The sequence below is a fragment of the Megalobrama amblycephala genome, linkage group LG19, assembly GCF_018812025.1.
Source record: "Megalobrama amblycephala isolate DHTTF-2021 linkage group LG19, ASM1881202v1, whole genome shotgun sequence".
Taxonomy (NCBI): Eukaryota; Metazoa; Chordata; class Actinopteri; order Cypriniformes; family Xenocyprididae; genus Megalobrama; species Megalobrama amblycephala.
In genome coordinates, this window is record NC_063062.1 from 38,857,779 (window position 1) to 38,878,141 (window position 20,363).

The 20,363-nt window shown below is 37.8% G+C and overlaps 2 protein-coding genes across 2 annotated transcripts in view; both read left to right on the forward strand.

Annotated features, from left to right (window-relative positions):
• The first annotated feature begins 202 nt into the window (after positions 1-202).
• rpl35a (ribosomal protein L35a) lies at positions 203-5,150 on the forward strand. Its single transcript, XM_048169028.1, has 5 exons — positions 203-305; positions 749-786; positions 890-1,042; positions 2,358-2,502; positions 5,084-5,150. Exons 2-5 carry the CDS (start codon positions 776-778, stop codon positions 5,105-5,107), a joined length of 333 nt encoding a protein of 110 aa, XP_048024985.1. The 5' UTR covers positions 203-305; positions 749-775; the 3' UTR covers positions 5,108-5,150.
• Positions 5,151-7,241: 2,091 nt separating this feature from the next.
• The window catches only part of abcc5 (ATP-binding cassette, sub-family C (CFTR/MRP), member 5), a 40,896-nt gene continuing 27,774 nt past the window's right edge, over positions 7,242-20,363 (forward strand). Inside the window, exons 1-4 of the mRNA XM_048169097.1 lie at positions 7,242-7,394; positions 9,831-10,017; positions 17,641-17,789; positions 19,857-20,012. Coding sequence (XP_048025054.1) covers positions 9,901-10,017; positions 17,641-17,789; positions 19,857-20,012 — 422 coding nt within the window. The 5' untranslated portion in view covers positions 7,242-7,394; positions 9,831-9,900. The remainder of the gene's footprint in view (positions 7,395-9,830; positions 10,018-17,640; positions 17,790-19,856; positions 20,013-20,363) is intronic.

A 20,363-nucleotide genomic window follows, 5' to 3' on the forward strand; every position in this document is an offset into this window, starting at 1 on the left:
TAAGTACAGTAACTAATTACATTTACTCAAATACTTTACACCTCTGTCTATATGTCCACTTGTCAGAATATACAATTATTAAAACTTAAACATACTTAAAGAACACATTTTATTATTTATTATTATTGCTATTACTATTACTACTATGTTGTTGCTGTTGTTGTTGATGATTTAGAAGAAACTGGAAAAGTGGTATAATGTGAAACGCTTTCATTTCAGTCAGGCAGATTTTCAGACACCGTTGTCAACATTTTCCCAGCGTTCCTTGCGAGCGGCCTTTTCCTCCATCTTTGAGACTGAATCAGGTGAGCGTTTTAGAGCTCGACTTTAAAATGTGACATTTTAGCCTTGTGCGATGTAAAGTGAGCCGCGATTTATACCAGTATTAATAAAAGATATAAATAAAGTCCATGTTCCGCAGAGTTCTGCCATGTGCGACATAAGATGCTTCAGATTTGACACGGATTGTTTGAGTCGGTTGGCTCAGGCTAAACTGCGGTCCGGAGCTCATTTCTGCTCATTACTGTCGAAACAGTGTTTTGTTAATCATTTGTGATGTTTATTACTCTAGTTAGCTTGTTTTGAAGACGTACTAATAACTATAAAGTACGTATAACTCCGTTTGAGAAATTAGCATCATAGCATTGAGGAAGATAAACATGCAGCTGCCCTGGATATAGCCAGTGTAAATATATTATTGACTGCACATTAAATGATCCTCAGACTAAATGTTTTTTTGTCATTTTAGGTTGGTTAGCCTGGTCAAAGCATCATCATGCCCGGAAGGTGAGACAGGAAAGCTGTCAGCATTGTAAATCTGTGTGGTAATAATGTCTTTAAGTGTTTCTGGGCACATGCGCATAGATGAAGACAGTTTTCCCTCTCGTAGGCTGTGGAGTAAGGCCATCTTTGCTGGCTACAAGCGTGGCCTGAGGAACCAGCGTGAGCACACTGCTCTGCTCAAGCTCGAGGGAGTCTACAACCGCGGAGAGGTCGACTTCTACCTGGGCAAACGCTGTGCCTACGTCTACAAGGCAAAAAAGTAAGTGGTGGCACGGTGAAGTGTTCATGGGACGAGTGGCATGTGTGAGGAGAGGTTTGACTCCATGATGCAGTCTGTAATGTGTGTGTGTGTGTGTGTGTGTGTGTGATCATGCTGTCAGTGATGCCTTGACATATGGTCACTTTTATATGAAAGTTGTAATTTATGTAATTATGCATGTGTCTGTTTTTTTAATTGTTGGTGCTCAATGTTTCAGAAGTTTATTTGATGCATTTTGTTAACCTGTTAACTGTCACTCCCCTTTTCGAGCATAGATCTGAACTTAAATGGTTGTAAATCATGAATGCTTTGGAATACAGACCTAAGTTTGGTCTTTTTAAATGCTTCAAAAAAATGAAAGTGTAAGAAGTTTAATTTCACTGTAAAGTATACTACTAAACTAAATGTTTTTTATTTCACACAAAATGTATATTTTATAAAATAATTTGGACAAAAGTTAAAAGTATTGTTTCCGTCGGAACAATGTCAATTTCAAAAGTGTATGTATGTATATGTGTGTGTGTGTGTGTGTGTGTGTGTGTATATATATATAATATATTAAAAAAAAAAAACATACATACAGTACTGTGCAAAAGTCTTAGGCACGTCAGTATTTTCATCCCCCAAAAAAGGTTTTAAGCCAGTTATTTATATCTTTTGCTGTAGTGTCAATTGGAAATATCCATTCACATTTCCAAACATTCATTTTGCCATTAATTGTAATAATCCAGTGAGATTTTTGAATACACAATAAGACTGATAACAGCCGGTGCTCCACACGGTGATCTGATCTCACCACCATCAAATCCGTCTGTGATTACATGAAGAAACAGATGAAACTGAGACAAACTAAATCCAGGAGAATGTTTGGAAATGTGAACGGATATTTCCTATTGACACACTACAGCAAAAGATATAAATAACTGGCTTAAAACCTTTTTTGGGGGGTGAAAATACTGACGTGCCTAAGGCTTTTGCACAGTACTGTATATAAAATTAGGGTGAATTCAGGTTGATTAGGACACTTTTTTCCAAGTCGTTTCAATGACAAAAAGTGTCCCCATCACCCCGAATGCACCCTAATTTTATTATCTGTGTGTATCCTTAATGGTTTATGATTGAATATTTATTGTAAAATGGGTTGTGAACTTCTTTTCATGTTGACTTTAAATGCAAAGACTGTTGGGATGATCATGAAACACATTTTTACTCTTCCATGCAGAGACGTGTTTCATAATATCTATTGATGGTCTTGTTTTGTTTTTTGTCTTCATAGTCGGCAATGTTTAATGTGAGTTCTGTATGTTTTCTAAAGGACCACCGCAACACCCGGCGGTAAACCCAACAAGACACGTGTCATCTGGGGTAAAGTCACACGGGCTCATGGAAGCAGTGGAATGGTTCGTGCCAAGTTCAAGAGCAATCTTCCCGCAAAGGCTATCGGGCACAGGATCCGTGTGGTAAGGGTCTTAAAGTTTCTCTCTGACTTTAAGTATCAATAATGTCCCCGGTTCTACTTTGTGTTTGCCCACTATATGCTTGTCTTTATAGTGTGGCAGTGGTTTAAACTGGGTTCAAGACAGTGCTGGTTAACATTATCTGCACATTAGATCTTGCTGGTGTTGCCCTTAGTGCCACCTTTAAAGGCGGGGCTATATCACACACAGTTTCTGCCAATCTCATGTTAATCTTGAGTATCTATATAGTAGTAGTAGTACATCCTTCAGATCTCTGAAAAGTCTTTAGTTTTATCATATTTATAAAAGATACATACGCTGTACTGGGTGTTTCTGAGAACAGCCGAGCGCCTGGATGCGTGCCTTGTGAGCCGAGCTAAAGTGTGACGAGCACGTGCAGCTTTTGCGTAGCGATCATCTGCAAGCTATCAATGGTCAGCTAAACAAATGTATTTAAACACACAATACACCATTGTGTTATCCATGGATACATTTTGAATCGCTATAATGAATATAGTGTATAGTGAATAATGAATTTATAAATTCACTACGTTCGTATTGTTTACATTGTATGCACTTATGCGCCTGTTGCAAACAAAACAGACATTTGATGCAGTTTTACTCTCCACCTGCTGTTCCGACTCATGACCGGGATCATTACCGCTGTGACCGCTTCATCTTTCAGTTTCAAACGATCTGTAAATCCAGCATAGAACTGCTTATGAAACCATAAGCGCTGATCTCGAGGGCTCGAACAGCCACGGAAAAACACAAGATAATCTCCATTCATTTTAACCAATAAAAAAGTGATTGCAACTATCATTTTCTATGGTTATTTTAATAACAAATATCGAGAGCGCATCAATGTAATGCGTGAGCGCACAACTCTCAGCTCCACTTAATGCTGGGTTCTTTGGGAAGCAAGGTTATCTTTCCTTCACAACCAAACCCTTCTTTGGTGACATTGTTGATTTTCGTGGTCTAAAAACAAAGTGATATCTTTCTTAAACAAGTCCTGTGCAGGGCTGCCGGTGACTTCGAAGCCGAACGAAGCGCGTTGATAGGCACATATGGCGGTTTTATTTGCTAATGTAACAAGCACACCTGAGATAGGATTTTGGTAACTTTTTACTTTGTGTTGTTTGGGCACAAACGGGTACTTTTCTCTTTTATGATCTGCTTTAAGGGTACATTTACTAGGGCTTGCTAAAATAAAAGCTAAAATCTTTCTTATATTTTATATGAAGATTAAATAAGCGTTATAGAAACTTAGAACTGCAGAATTCTGGATAAATTGAGAAACTTTTTTTTTTGTAGAATTAAGATCACGATTCTGAATTACAACCAAATGAAATAACGTAATTTACTAGAGGTTCTGACAAAATATTAATTGCTGCAATCTTTTTATTATTATTATTATTTTTTAAATACATTTGAATTCATTATTTAAAAAAAAAACATCTGGATGTATGATTCAATGACTCACTCATAAATACTCTTGTTTCTTTACTGGATGAATCGGTGTAAAGAATCTGTTGAATTCAACGTCAAATACATTTTCTAACAGTCACTTGTTGCCACCTGGTGGTGAAACAATGTAACTGATAAATGCGGCGTTTTCAGCGCCAAGTTTTTTTATTTGCTCAATTTTGATCGATAACATAGACATTAGTGTTTATATCTGAACTATAAAGTTTTATCTCAGTACTTCTGTGATAATTTGAATATACTTAACACAGAAATAAAGATACTGTGTGGTTGAAAACACTGTGCAGCTGTTAATACCGACATGACGGCTGCTCTCTCAAGATGAACTTTGAAGTACATCAACTGTTAAATGTAAGGAAACCATGAAACTGACGAGCTGATATGTCCTCGTCGCCGGCAGGTACAGCACTCATTTTTGTGTTTGTGTTCTTTCACGTGGCCATTGTGCAACTGAACTCCACAGCACCTTATTTGTGTGTCACTCGTAGCGCGTCTGAGAGTAGTTCATGCAACCGAACGTCATGTCTGTTTACATTTTAACGCATTTAAGGGAAGCTATATCGAGAGTTTTCTATTGTTAAGACGTACCGTCGATAAATATCGATTACCGTTTTATCACCCAGGCCTAACCTTTACACAACAATGACGTACTAAATGCAAAAAAGCTTTTCCTTGTATCCTTGTTTCCATAACATTGTCAAAACGATTCCCATTCACATGGATCTGTGAAATCGCTGTATTCTGCTGCCAGGCCAGTAGTTGGCAATGTCACTTTGTAAAGAAGCACTACACGCCTATAGACTGAACATGTAATACGCATGCTCATGATCAGTTTTCATAAACTCTGGTTTTTGTAGTTTACATGGAATTGTTTTCAAAAAATTTGCACTTCGAACCCCATTTTCAAAAGTTTGCATTTTCAGGACCTTTAAAACGCTGTTGTCGTGTAAATGAACGGCCTAAACGCATAAAAGGTTTTCATTTTTAGTTGAAACCGGTGTCGTGTAAATGGCTCCAATGTTTCAAAAAAGGGGAAGATGCTGTTCTACATGCAAGTATTGAGCGAATTACTAATCTTTTCTTTTTCTTTTTTCAGATGCTGTACCCATCTCGTGTATAACATGCTTTTGTGTACAGACAATAAAAAAAATGATTGGAAAAAATGCCTCTGTGGTCTCTTCACAACTTGATTCTTCAGTTTACAAAGTCTTCTATTCTTTGCAACCACTTTTGAGTCTTGCTGCCTTTTGGCAACCCCTTTTTCAGTCGAGAAATAATTCAAGCAACTTCTGAGAAATGTACAGTTGCATCGAGCTGGATGTACAGAGGAACTGATGCTCCAGTAGATCATTTGTAGAAGAACTGAAAAGAGTGTTATTAAGGGAAACTGCAGCTTTCATAATTAACACTTCCTTACTCAAGACTGCCTTGTTTACAAGAACACTTTGTCTGGGTTTATTATAGATCAGTGCTGAGTTTGGGACGGCATACTATTACCATATCTTTCTATGGCAGAAATAATAAATGTAGTACAAGTAATATACTAGTATGCGGTTCCGAATTCAGCGATGGATACAGAGAAAAGTAGATCTAGAATCTAGAGGACATTGACTTGTGGGTGAAGATAAACTGCTGAGCTTATTCTTCTTTTATATTTATCTTAAAACTAAAATAATAGTTTTCAAATGTAGCTGGGAAGTGGCCTTAGTAAAATAAGCCTTACCGTGTTTTTAAACGTTGACATTAATTTCCAATGAATTTCTAAATTTAATTCCAACTATTCATTGTGTGCATGCATACATATTTCTCTGCATTAATTAAATTAGGAATATATACATGTACACACATAAATGTAGGTGCTTTTTAACATAAACGTATGTGTAGATGTGTGTATATGTACACTACCATTCAAAAGTTTGGAAACATTACTATTTTTAATGTTTTTGAAAGAAAATAGTAATATTGTTAAATATTATTACACTTTAAAATAATTTTTTACTTTAAGATAAGTTTTACTTTAAAATAAAATTTATTTCTGTGATCAAAGCTGAATTTTCAGCATCATTAAATCCAGTCTTCAGTGTCACATGATCCTTCAGAAATCATTCTAATATGATTTATTCCAAATGTTGTGCTGCTCAATATTTTTTTTTATAACGTGATACTTTTTTTCAGGATTCTTTGAATAAAAGTTAAAAAAAGAGCAGCATTTATTTAAATTAAATCTTTTGTAACAATATACACTACTGTTCAAAAGTTTGGGGATTAGTACTTATAAATTAATACGTTTTTCAGCAAGCATGTGTTATATTGATAAAAAGTGATAGTAAAGATTTATATTGTTAGAAAATATTTCTATTTTGAATAAAATGCTGTTCTTTTTGACTATTTATTCATCAATGAATACTGAAAAAAGTATCACAGGTTATAAAATAAGCAGCACAACTGATTCCAACATTGATAATAAATCAGCATATGAGAATGATTTCTGAAGGATTATGTGACACAAAAGACTGGAGTAATGATGCTGAAAATTCAGCTTTGCATCACAGAAATAAATTATATTTTAAAATATATTAAAATAGAAAACCATTATTTTAAATTGTAATAATATTTCACAATATTACTGGGTTTTTTTTCTGTATTTTTGATCAAAATAAATGCAGGCTTGATGAGCATAAGAGATTTTTCAAAAACAATAGTAATGTTTCCAAACTTTTGAATGGTAGTATATATGTATATGTATGTATGTATATACTAATTTAATTAATGCAGAGAAATGTGTACACACACAATGACGCAACCTGAATCTAATAATTTATAACATAACTTTTTCTTGAAATAAATCCAGATGTACAGTTGTATGGATGATGCTACTTTAACAGAGCTACTATACTGAATATTAGAAATAACTAATAAAATCTCAAACTGATGAGTAGAAATATAGTATTGACATTTTTTGGTTTCTACATAATGTGTCTCTGAATGGGTTAGAGTGTGTCAGGTGTAGTTTCCGATGAAACAATAAAACGAGAAGAAAGATGTCCGCATATAATGCAGTATCATCATCGCACTGTACTTTCTGCTATGGTAAAATTCCACTCCACAGCCTGAGGCTGAGCATCACGCTGCAATACTAGCGTTTGACTGCAGAGGATGCGCGTCCCCTTCACTGGCGCAATAAGCCCCGCCTACTTACAGAGCTCTGACGCATTCACTGCAGAGTGAATTGTGGGTGCTGTAGTTCCAAACACATCGGCACTTGAACGATGTGAACTTGTAGTAGAATTCCACTACACTACATTTCCCAGAACGAGCTCCAGCAGAATCCTTCAAATAGCTGGTTTATAACGAAGTTGTTTTGCTTCATCCGCTGTTGAAGATCCGCAGACCCACCAGAGGAACAGGTATCTGCTGCAATGGACACTTTTATCTTTTTATTTGATATGCAAAATAGGATTTATTGTAGTATGTTTTGCATGATTTAACATCTGTAATCCTGACACCCTACTTGAAAAAAATATTTAAAAATGTAATTTATTTTATCTCAATTTGACATGTCTTGGGAAATTATGTTATTGACTTTTAATTCTATTGTATATATCGAACAATAACCAAAAAGCATCTTGCGTGTGAATATTGCGCTGTTCAGTCTTGCTCAGTGTCTTATATCCTGATGTAGGTGACATCTATTGTCTCAGTGCAGTTCTGATGATGCACTCCGTTCAGACGGGATATTGAAACGCATTTAACTCATGCATTAGATATTATTGTTGATGATACTTGATGTATAATTGTAATCCATGAGATATATATGCTTACAGAATAAGTGGAAACATTTTCTCTAACAAATGCATTAACGGGATTATTACAACTAGAATGGTATTAGAGTGTTCTCTTTGCCAAATTAAAAAGAGATATTATCTGATTAAGTGATGTTAAATATATATCTGCCCTTGGTTTGTTTAGTCTAAAAAATCCAGTAGATGTCCCTGTATGAAGCCCGTGCGGTCTGTTGTTTTCAGTCATATTTTCGGGAACTGTTTGTTCTCTTCTGGCTGGAGGAGATGCGAGGCCTTTTCCACTCAAATAAACAGATTTAAAGCTTTAACCAGCGGTATCTAATGCACTTTTACTGTGTCTTCCGAGAATGTAGCCATTAGTCAAAGCGTAATAAAATATTCGCCGCTCACACTCTAAATAAATCAATGTATTGATGTGTATATTCATTCACGACTGCATCATAATTGTCAAAGATGTTCGCCGCCTCTCAAAATCTGGTGAGCTGCCTGTTTAGTCAACATGAATAAGTAGCAACATTTTTGAGCATCGTAGGCTGTGGAGTCACGTGAATCCTGTCAAGAACTTGTCCGGACATATCACTTAAAAAAGAAAACTGTATATAGTCGCCTAAACGAAATGAAGCCTATTTTTAGATGTTTTGCGTTATATGCGCACATTTTTTTTCCTTATTCTCATTACTGTAATGCAGTAAAATAAAGTGTAAGTATGTATTCTAAGTAGTATTTATACATCGTGACAGTATTTGTTGTATTGGCGTTCATTTATGCTTATTCAAATTAAATAAATTGTATTATTTAAATGTATGTATTTACTGTATTGCAGTAAAAATGGCTAATGGGAATTGCAAAACCAATGCATTACAGTCATGCTTATTTTGTGGTGAAAATGTGGTTGTCATGAAAATAAAGTATCTTTATGGTCCTTTTGTTTTGACTTTGGATTAAAGGGGACCTATAATTCCCCTTTTACAAGATGTAATATAAGTCTCTGGTGTTCCCAGAATGTGTCTGTGAAGTTTCAGCTCAAAATACCCCTTGTCAAATTTGCCCCTATTTGGGTGTGAGCAAAAACACACCGTTTTTGTGTGTGTCCCTTTAAATGCAAATGAGCTGCTGCTCCCGGCCCCCTTTCCAGAAGAGGGCGGAGCTTTAACAGCTCTGTTGCTCAACAACAACAAAGCTGGAGAATCTCACGCAGCCAAAATGAGGATTGTCAGTAACGGTGTTCAGCCTTACATTGTTCAAACAGGAGTCGACACTGATGGAGAGACTCAATGGTTAGTGGATAAATTTATGTAGTTGCTTCAACTCATCGACTAGCATGCGCCGTCATGTTAATCTTTTGTGCAAATCCAGTGTTGAATTGACCCTCGTTTGTGAAGCAGTCCGGCGTAAAATGACGGTATGACAACCACACTCTACTACAACAACTCTTCCTCTTCTCTAAAGCAGCCCAACATGGCCTCACCCCCTTTGTTGTATGTTCTAGGGTGTGGGGTTTATGTAAATTTTGGGGTTTGTGATGTCACCAACCTGGGAAGAAGCTTGTTGTAGTCCTTAAAAAGTGATTTCTGTAAAGGAAATATCTTCCTTTGCACTAAACTTTGAGCATCATAACTTTGCAGATGTTGTTTATGATCAAACAGTAAAATTACACACTAACTAAAGTTAAAAAAGTGAAATCATAATCAAAAGCCCCTTTAAAATTCAACAAGGCATGTACAGAGTCTGGCCAAATAATGGCCAGAAATGTTATCTAGGTACGCAGCTTACCATGTTTTGAGACAACTAAATGTTCCTACTACTAAAAGTGACTTTATGCTGAAAACTTTACTGGAATTAATATTGGACTGTCTCTGGCCAGTTATAATGTTTGTCCATACAATAATGTACCTACAACAATGCCTTCCTGTCAGACTTAAGTGGTAGACTTAAATGGGATAAAAGGGGATTTGCGCATATAATGTGCTCGATCGATGCTGACTTTAAGAGTAACATTTCCATTCATGTTATAACCCATCTCTTCTCTCATCTGCTTAGATTCGGTGACTTTGACAAGATAAAGATCAGAGTTGAAGCAACAAAAGCGCTCCTATGTTGGTAAAAGAAGATGAAAGGACATGATTTGGGAAAGGACTGTCTGGCATCTGGTTCTGCGTACAGGGCCGTATCGTCCAGAGAGACCTTACCCGGACCTGAAGGGAACTACGAGCTGTCTAAAGTGCAGGTTAGTCCATCATACGCTGCATGTTTATTGAGCTTTTTCAGATTTTTAATTGGAAATCAAATGTTTAAATGTACTAACCTTCTTGAACTTCAACTCGTGATACAAAACACCAACAAGCATCAAAATATAACAAATACAGCCTCTCAACTCTTATAAATGTCAATCAATTCTTACTTGTAAACATTCCATTTAAAAAAATACTGGAAGCAATTATTTTCATGACATATTTGTTATTGGTTCTTAGATGCAACCACAGCTCTTTGCCTTAAAGTGCAGTCAAGTTTACTGTTGCTCTGTGAAATTTCGCTGGCGTAATCCAGTCGTTCCAATAGGAATAGGAGCTTCACGTGAAGGTGAAAGATTTTGCCATGCAGACGTTGCTCATTTTCAAGTTGGTCACACAAATTTGCCACGTTGACCAACAGAAAGCTACTTGGTTTGAAATGGACTTCTGTGTGAAATGTAGTTAACGTGAAAATACCTTTCAGGAGTGTTAAAAAGAATCATTAATGAACCGAAATTGTTAGGTGGAATCCGACTCTTTAAATTCCTTGCAAATGTCCATCCTGATATATTCTACTCTTCTCATTTACTTCTCATATAAAAGACCCACCTGACCTCTAAATATATTGCATGCACAGTTTAAAATAATAATATTCTGTTTAAGATTGATTCAGTTACTGTACTGAAGGCCCATTTACACTAAGAATGAAAACTATAAAGATGACGAGAATAGAAAGAATAGAAGAGTCCACACCGCAGCTATAACGATAACGATATAGAGAAACGATATTGTTAGGATCACTTTTAGAATGATTTTTTTCCAGCTGTTGAATGATAAAACACTGACAGCCAATCAGAATCCATTCGAATTTGAGAGCTTGCGCATTTAAAATGGAAGACGACATTGTGGAGAAGTTAATCACCAAAAAAGCCACCAATGTTTGACAAGTCAAACTCCCTTTTCAAGGATACTTTAAAGAAAATGGATATAAGGAAAACAAACGGTCATACCTTCGGAATAAATGGTGAGAAGTATTATTAACGATAAATGCCAGGCTAGCAAACAGTGTAAAATAAAATTACCTCAGGTATCCAGCACAAGTTTCGACAACATCGTCTTGCTTCCTTTGAAGTGAATAAGGCCGTTATATTGACTTCATCAGCTAAATTCACTGTTAGATTAGATCGATTACTCTAGCTATTCACTCGAAACATAGCATGCTGAGGACATCTGCTGGTTAAAGCTGTGTAAATGCAACAAGAACAGCAAAAACACTTTGAGCTTAGAATAAACAGACCGTTATAGTTCGTTAGTGTAGATGCAAATATAGTTATCTTTACAGTTATAGTTCTTGGTTTGAACGGGCCTTTAGGGATTTCTGGATTGTGGTTTTGAACTTCTGACATCCTGTCATCCATTCTGACATGTGATGTTTTCCCAAATATGTGCAAGTCATGCGTTGGCTGGGGTGGTTCACCCAAAAATGGAAATTCACTCATCCAAAAATTCATGTCAAAACAAAACCTTATGTGGAACACAAACAAAGATATTGTGCATGTTTCAACTGTTTGTCCATACAATTGAAGTCAGCGGGACTACAATTGTATTATTGTATGGACGAAAAAACACTGAGACATTTTTCAGAATATCTTCTATTGTGTGACAAAGTCTTACAGGTTTGGAACGACATGAGGGTGGTAACAGGGTTTTGATTTTTGAGCGAACTGTGCCTTTAACATTAAAGTGCTGCGGCTGTTGTTTGTTCGTAAAGGTAGCCAAGCCCTTTGTGTTTGTATTGTCTGTTGCACTCCTGCCGTCAGCATTTGTCAGCATGTTAAGAGAGAGTCCTGTGCTGCCCACAATTTTCTTTGTCTTTTTCTATCGCGCTACCTTTCTCTCTCTCTTTATCTCTCAGCCACTCAGTACATCACTAGGGATGCCGTCTGAGTGCAGTGTGTGCAGTGATTGGCTGCTCGCCCTGTATTTAGAAGCTGGGTCTGTTTACATAATCTAGACCCACCTTTTTTGGCACTGACAGCCAATTGCAATCCTGGGTTCCGGTGATGCGTGCAGCAGCCTTGCCTGGTGATAGGCTGATGCTCCCCTCAGCTCTCAGGCTAGCTGTGTGTTTGTGCAACGTGAGTGTGTTAGAAGGGACATGGGAAGAAGAGTGGTGAGGGCGGCAGGGGAGGGGGACATCCTGCACGTGCTGAGGAGCGTTGTGAAACGCTTCACGCCAGGATTCTCTCATTCATCTAATCCGGCCAGACATGTCAGATTCTTTACCGTCTCTCTTAGGGTTTTTTTAAACGTAAGGCTTACCTCGAGGCACTTGAACATGAGTGTTACGTAAATAACGTGGTACATTACATTGTTGTGTAAGTGGTGCACAGAAAAATACGTTTACAATTCACTTCTCTGTCCATTTCTTAACTTTGTGTTTTCCATTAGCTGAGCTGTCGTTCTCAGCGTGTCTTTGGTTTCTAGATCATTCTGTTCTCGTTCCCTCATGCATTCTGATCAGTCCCAGATAACGTTTTTTTCCCTGCCTGTTTCCCATGAGAGCTTGTGATAGAAATGCTAAAGCTGGGCTAATTCATGGGGAGGCTGGCTGAGAAGAAGAAAATTAGCTGTGTGTATTTGTGCATGTTTTCTCAGCCCATTTTTGTCAAAAATGTACTTAATATATCACAGACATCTGTGAATGTATTCTGTTGTCTACAGCCAATATATTTTACATGAAACTAAGATGTTTTAAAACCTCGTAATGCTTGACTATCTTACTGAAGATGAAGAGATCTGCTCCTGTAGACAGAATAAATTAAATTCTGCTTCATTGAGGGTAAATCGTTCGTTAATGCTTGAAACAAACCTTTTCAGCTCATGATTGTGACATGTTAATGTTGTAAAATGTGAACTACGTTTGACATTTATAAATAAAAGTTAACATTAAAGCGCATTTGGCTAGTACTTACACATTTGGATTGGCATATTCAACTAGAAAAATGGTTTGGTTTTTATATATCAGGAACTGATTGGATAGTATATAAAGGGTTGTTTTATACTAGAATGGAGGCAGATTGTGGAGAACTACTCATCTCTTCTGCCAGTATCCTATTTTTTGAGGAGGCATGGGACAAGGAGGCTAAACCTCAAGTTTTATGCTGGTTACCCAAATTTTAATTAAATAAATATAAGCGCCATGTTCTTTTAAACATAACCAGCTTATAATCTGCTGCTGTTTTCAGTGCCTTGCAGCGACTCTGTTTGCAGTAAACGCTGCTCCACATGAACTCCATCTGCATCTGCTCCGAGTTTGGTCACTTTAATATGCATTTGGGAATGCAACATGTGCCAACCATCTTCACAAATTAGTAATGAAGACTGCTTATCAACAAAAGATGAGCTTTCAGAGCTCCCTGTGATTTTCTGTCAAAATAAATGTTTTTGATGGTTTAATGCTTGAAAAAGTAGAAAGTAAGACTACTTTAAATATTAGTATGGTAATTTTATTATTTTTTCTTAGATATTAGATTTTTTATTTTACAGTGAAATACTGTAATAGTAATATTTTGATATTTTGTTTTTGTTTAGTCATTTTTATTTAATAGTAGTAGTAGTATTATTATAGTATATTAGTATTATTATTATTATTTTATCGATGTAATAATATATAATCATACAATTCTGGTCAAATTGTGCAGCCCTACAAACAAGCACAGCAAACCTGCAATTGTTTTTTAAATAGCATTTTATCAGGGAAATGTCAGGGTTATGTTTAGTTTCTAGTGTTTTGTTGTTATTCTCCCTGATCAAGTTTCCTTGCTTGTAAATTAGTTCCTGTTTCTGTTAAAGCGGAACTCTGTAAGATTTGCGAAGCTCCCCCTACAGTTTCCTTCAGTGAATGACACTGTCGTAAATACTCCAAGCGCAGCTCTGGACTACAACGACTACAACGCTCACCAGCACAGTAGTTTTGCACATACAGTACAAGAAAGAGGAGGTGGGTAATTTGCAAATACAGTACACTCGATGGAGGTGGGTAATTTTCGAAATTGTCTTATAAAGTCATAATATATACATTGTTTTTGAATTACCGGAAAGCATTTTGTCACTCTCGCGTGAACGTGAACATGAGGCGAGATTGTGTCGGGTCGATGCAGCTCAACTTGCAAGTGCTGTATTCTGGTGTAGACGTGCCAGATGGGGTTAGTGCTTGCCTCAAACACACCACTACAAGTCAATTAACCATCGTAAGGACTTAGAAAACTTTTTATGAAGGTAAAAAAAGTTACTTAGTTCTGCTTTAAACCCTGAGTTCTTTCTGTTCAGTGTTTGGTCTCGTTTTCATTTAGGTTATTTCCTAGTTATTCTCATGCATGTTTCTCTTGGATTTTGTTTAATAAAAAGGACTATTGAGAACTCTCCATTGTTGTGTGCTTGGTTAAAACCACATACCTCATGACAGAAGACCGAACAAAAAAACAGATTATGGATTTACCGGCCGTTCGCCTGCTCTGATTAAAGCAAGGGAATAATAATCTCGAGGACCACACCAGTGACTTTCTAGACCTGGTGTACCAATTTTCCTGACCGCTCTCTGTGTGTATTGTTTCAAACAAGCCTAAATGAGCGGTGTAAGGCAAGCCTACCTGGTGTTGGTCCTTGAGAGGATTTTGGCGCATTTGTGGAGTGGGTGCTGGTAAACAATGGATCGGCTTGCACCATTTGCCCCGAGGAGGACGTCACCAGCCCCACTCTAGATCCAGAGCCCAGCCAGCACGGAGTGAACGCCTGAGCCCACCGCAGACTGAGAGCCCGAGCCTGCTGCGATGTACAAGCCAGATGGAAAGACTAAGCCAACCATCACCCCGGAGCCCGAACACCACAGTGAATCTGACCAGGTGTGTGAGTCGGCAACATCGTCCGTTCCCATGGGGCTGCTCGTAGTGTTCGAGGGAATGAAGGAAAGCCCCGCCTACACTATTGCCGCTGAGGGTGAGCAGCAGCTGGCCTCTGCAGAAGTTCATGAATTGGATGAGGATATTTACCTGAATCTCCTGTCCCCATTGGTCCTGCCCAACTCCAAGTCCTGAGATCCCACCCAGCCTCCCTCTCCCACCTCCTCTTCCAAATCCAGCCAGTTCGTCGGCCCTGTCTCCGCTAGTACCCATCAGCTTCTCAGCTCCTCCTTTGTCTACTACATGTTCCTGTCACCATCTTCACCTAGTGAAGAGGATCCACTGGCTACGCCTACAGCCACCGAGCCCGTCGCTCCACCTTGGCTCCACCTGGGACCATCATCCTTATGGCTCCACCTGGCTCTTTCATCCCACTGGCTCCACCTTGGACAGACGTCATTCTACATGCGCCACGGACTTACGGGCCTTCAGCTACGCTTAGTCCCTCCACCACTTCAGTCGGAGGACACGCCCTTCCGGAGGGGGGTGTAATGTCAGGGTTATGTTTAGTTTCTTGTGACAGTGTTCTGATTTCCTAGTAAGTCCTTGGTTGTTAATTAGTTCCACACACCTGTTTCTGTTCAGCTGATTACCTCTCCCCATGTATTTAAGCCCTGAGTTCTTTCTGTACAGTGTTCAGTCTCGTTTGTGTTTGTGTTGTGGTTGTAAGTTATTTCCTAGTTATTCTCTTGTTTGTTTCTCTTGACTTTTCTTTAATAAAAAGGACTATTGTGAACTCTCCATCGTTGTGTGGTTTGTTAAACAATCGATCAGATGAAGGGATCTCATGAGACAGGAAGTGAAGCTAACTTTTGCTTCGGATGTGCCTTGATGCCTTCCTTGGAATGCATCCCCCGAAGGCAGCATTTTTCAGTTTTCGGATGCAGCCATAGATTTATTTTACATTGCTTCTGCACATGTAAAATAACATGAACATCAAACATTAAACGGCATATAAATCAAAACTGCCTAACATTGCTGAATGAAATGCTGACCCAGGACGAGGTATAGGACTGTGAAGGTGTTGATGGACAAAATCTACTCCATCTATGTCTTGATCATCATTCAGAATCCAATCCGGAAGTAGTCCTTGACAAAAATGTGATTTTCTCAGATTTTTGTTCAAAATATTGCTTTTTTTTAAATAATGAAACTTACCCACATTCAAGTGTTGATTAAAAAAAGTTCATAAAAGCTATTTATTATTTAAAGTAGAGGCTTAGTTCTTTTTTATTTATATTGCATTTTCAGATACTCATACAACAGAATATTCTGGGGACCATGTAAGTTTATTCATATTCTGTTAACAAATGAAATCTTATTGTAAAGTGTTTTATATATATATATATATATATATATATATATATATATATATATATATATATAATATATATAATTTTTTTTTTTTCTCATTATGGGAGGTTCTTGTAGATTAGCAGCCAACTTCAGTTGGGCGTAGTTTGTTTGATGATATACTAGTGGTGTTTGAAGATACCCACCCTGTGAGGCTTTAAAGTACATGCTGTTCCCTTTAGAGGGCTAATCTGGCTGGCTTTTTCTGCCTCCCTGGGTTTTAAAAAATTTTAGCGTCTGCCTTTGCTTACACACACGTATAAACAGACACACACACTGACTGCTCAGATCACTTAGCCTGGATGTCAGCAGAATACTCCACAGTGCTCATCACCAAGGGCAACGGCCCATATAATAGGCTGTTGTCTCAGCTGGCTGCGGGCAGCACAAACTTTATTGTTGTCTGGCCTGTAATAAAGTATTTTTTTATTAGAGTGGTCGTTGGCACGTGTGGCAGTGTGTATCTGCACGTGGGGTCAAGTACATTTGATTAAAGCAAGACACTTCAAGTGAAACCACTTTTTATTTTTTCTTGCTCTGGTCAATTTTGATATTTTGCTTCCATAACATGTTTTATTTCAGACTAGTGGAATGAAAACCTCCAAAATACACATTTAAGCTTTATCTATTTGCGTCCATTTATCTATATATCAGTCCAAACTGCTTTTTAATTTTTTTTTTTTTAATAGAACAAGTTATCAAAACAACTTCCCCTCCCTCTTACAGTGATATCTCTTCTCTGATGACGTGTTTACTGGCATGAGGGCGGGGCAGCCTGTCACTCACATGAGAAAACTCACAATACAAAACAAAATAATGTAAATGTGATGATTAATCAGTTGTGGAAAGTATGGGTGATATCTATTAGTTAACATTTTTACTCTATTCACCTGTCATGTCATGCATTGAACAGTCTTCTAAACTATTTTGGCAGTGATTTGTTAAGCCAAGATACATGACTTAAACATGTGCGCAACTTACAGTTATGGTCTTCATCAGCTGTCTGTGTTTAATGCCTCGTGCAGCACGGGACTGGAGGTTCCTTTCCATACTGTGGTGGTTTTTACCCTTGGAATTATTGGACATTGAGTTGCATGGTCTGACTGGTTTCCTTCCTGTGTTTTTTTCGCTGATGATATTTGTTCTTGCCCAATACATGCTGACAAACATGTCTTCTTTCATTTCCTATCAACATTTTTTTTTGCATTGTCACATCTTTCCACTGAAAAGTGCTGAAATGCAAACAAACCAAAAAAACTAAACAAACTGGCAGCTAAACACCTGATCTGCTGATGTTTCTCCCAGGATGCTTTTGAAACTGCAGCGAGAGCTGAGGGTGGCCTCTCATTGGATGGCGGCAATGCCGCTGACGCAAAAGAGTTGGAGGACGAAGTCGGGAGAAGCAAATACCACCACAGTGTCTGTGTGCTCAAGCCCATCCGCTCCACCAGCAAGTGCGTACTAAAGTTACTGATCATTGTGCATTTCATTTCAGTAAGCAAGTCATGAAGGGTAACACTGTGTCCATTTCCAGATGTCTACATGCTTTTGAAGGTCAGGCTCTCAAATTTCAAAGGCTCAGTAAACCTGAGAAAGGAGATGCCAATAGAAGTTACAGTTACATAAAGACACCACATAAATTGTAGTTTTTTAATCATTGTTTTGAAACACATGGTATCATTGCACCACACCTTATCAGTCACTGTCAAAAATGTTTTATGTGCCAAGAAAACAAATTATTAAAACTGATCTGATGTTTAAAATATTGAGTTTAGAAAAGGCCAATATGAGGGCAAAAACAAATAAACTCAACAACTGTAAAATAATCTAACTTTTGTTTGAATCATGTTCTGAGACTTTCTTAAATATTGATTATTATAAAAGGAGAGAACTATCACAGCATAACAGGATTGAGCAAAAGCTTGTTAGAAACTACTATGTAAAGTGAAAGCATAATGTTAGTTTCACTAAAAGCCTCAATAGTGATTTGCAGTTAAAGGGTTAGTTCACCCAAAAATGAAAATGATGTCATTAATGACTCACCCTCATGTCGTTCCAAACCCGTCCGTTCATCTTCGGAACACAGTTTAAGATATTTTAGATTTAGTCCGAGAGCTTTCTGTCCCTCCATTGAAAGTGTATGTACGGTGCACTGTCCATGTCCAGAAAGGTAATAAAAACATCATCAAAGTAGTCCATGTGACATCAGAGGGTCAGTTAGAATTTGTTGAAGCATCGAAAATACATTTTGGTTCAAAAATAACAAAAACTACAACTTTATTCAGCATTGTATTCTCTTCCGGAATCCTTTCCATTGAATTGATTCCATTGAATCCTTTCATCTGTCGGCGTTGGTAATGCACTTTTACATCGCCATGGTTGTTTTAGGCGATTAGGACACCCGCGACATTTTGAAGCATCGAAAATACATTTTGGTCCAAAAATAACAAAAACCACGACTTTGACAAACATTGTATTCTCTTCCGGATCTATTGTCAATTCGCGTTCACGACTACGACATTACCGCCCCCTTCTGCTCCGGAGTGTGGTTCAAGACGCTGCTGACGTGTTATCTGGTGCGCCCGAGCTTCGTTTACAGTCTGAGGGAGACGCACGCTGTATTCAAGCTATTCTACATTGTTCGTATTTTGGTATTGCTATATTTTTTTAAAATGGTGCGTAAGTGTGCATGCCGCGGATGTCCTAATCGCCAAAAACAACCACGGCGATGTAAAAGTGCAGTACCAACGCAGACAGATGAAAGGATTCAATGGAATCAATTCAATGGAAAGGATTCCGGAAGAGAAGACAATGCTGAATAAAGTCGTAGTTTTTGTTATTTTTGGACCAAAATGTATTTTCGATGCTTCAAAAACTTCTAACTGACCCACTGATGTCACATGGACTACTTTGATGATGTTTTTATTACCTTTCTGGACATGGACAGTATGCCGTACATACATTTTCAATGGAGGGACAGAAAGCTCTCGGACTAAATCTAAAATATCTTAAACTGTGTTCTGAAGATGAACGGAGGTCTTACGGGTTTGGAACGACATGAGGGTGAGTCATTAATGACATTATTTTCATTTTTGGGTGAACTAACCCTTTAAGAATTTTAGAAATCAAGAATAGAAAATTTAACTTTTTGATTCCTGAGTGCAAATCACAATTAAGGTTTGATGCAAAATACATGGATTCACACTTCAAAATAAGACAACAAGGGAGATGAGAGAGCACAGTATGGACTTCTTTGTTGAATATCAACAAAAGCCACATTTAGGTAAAATTATAACCCTATTATGATGTCATGGTGCAGTGATTAAGTTCAGATGACACAGTTTCACGAGAATGGGTTGTGTATATATACACTGTGTCCCAGAGAAAGGCACATGGGACTCTCACTGGGTGGCCCTAATAAAATAGACCAAATGGTGTTGAATTAAAAAAAAGTGCAGATTAGGGACTAATCCATGTCTCTTGTCTCTTCACTTGTCCTGTTTCTCATTGTATCATCACAGGCATCAACATCCAGTGGACAACGCCGGCCTCTTCTCTTTTATGACATTTAATTGGTTGACCTCGTTGGCTATGCTGGCCCATAAAAAGGGTCAGCTGTTTCTGGAGGATATATGGGCTGTGTCACAGTTCGAGAGTTGTGAGACCAATCGTCGCAGGTCAGTACTGATAAATTACTGCAATGATGTTATGAAATTCCTATCAAAGCACACATGCACAATACATATATTGCATAGGAGATCTAGGCAGGTGGAGCTGGAGGAGGTGGAGGGTTTCATGCCTACAGCGAACACTGGACCAGACTATTTTATGTTGAGCAAGCAGTTGAGCAGAATCAGCAAAGGCCAGTCAGCTTGTAGTAATGGTGTAATTGCTGGCAGATGGCAAGTAAAGGACCTATCAGCCTGCGCCATCTAGAGTTTCATCAACTAGATATCTAAATTGTGACTGTCATAGAAACTTGTTTTCATGACCGATTTATTCAAATATACATTAAATAATCGAGACAT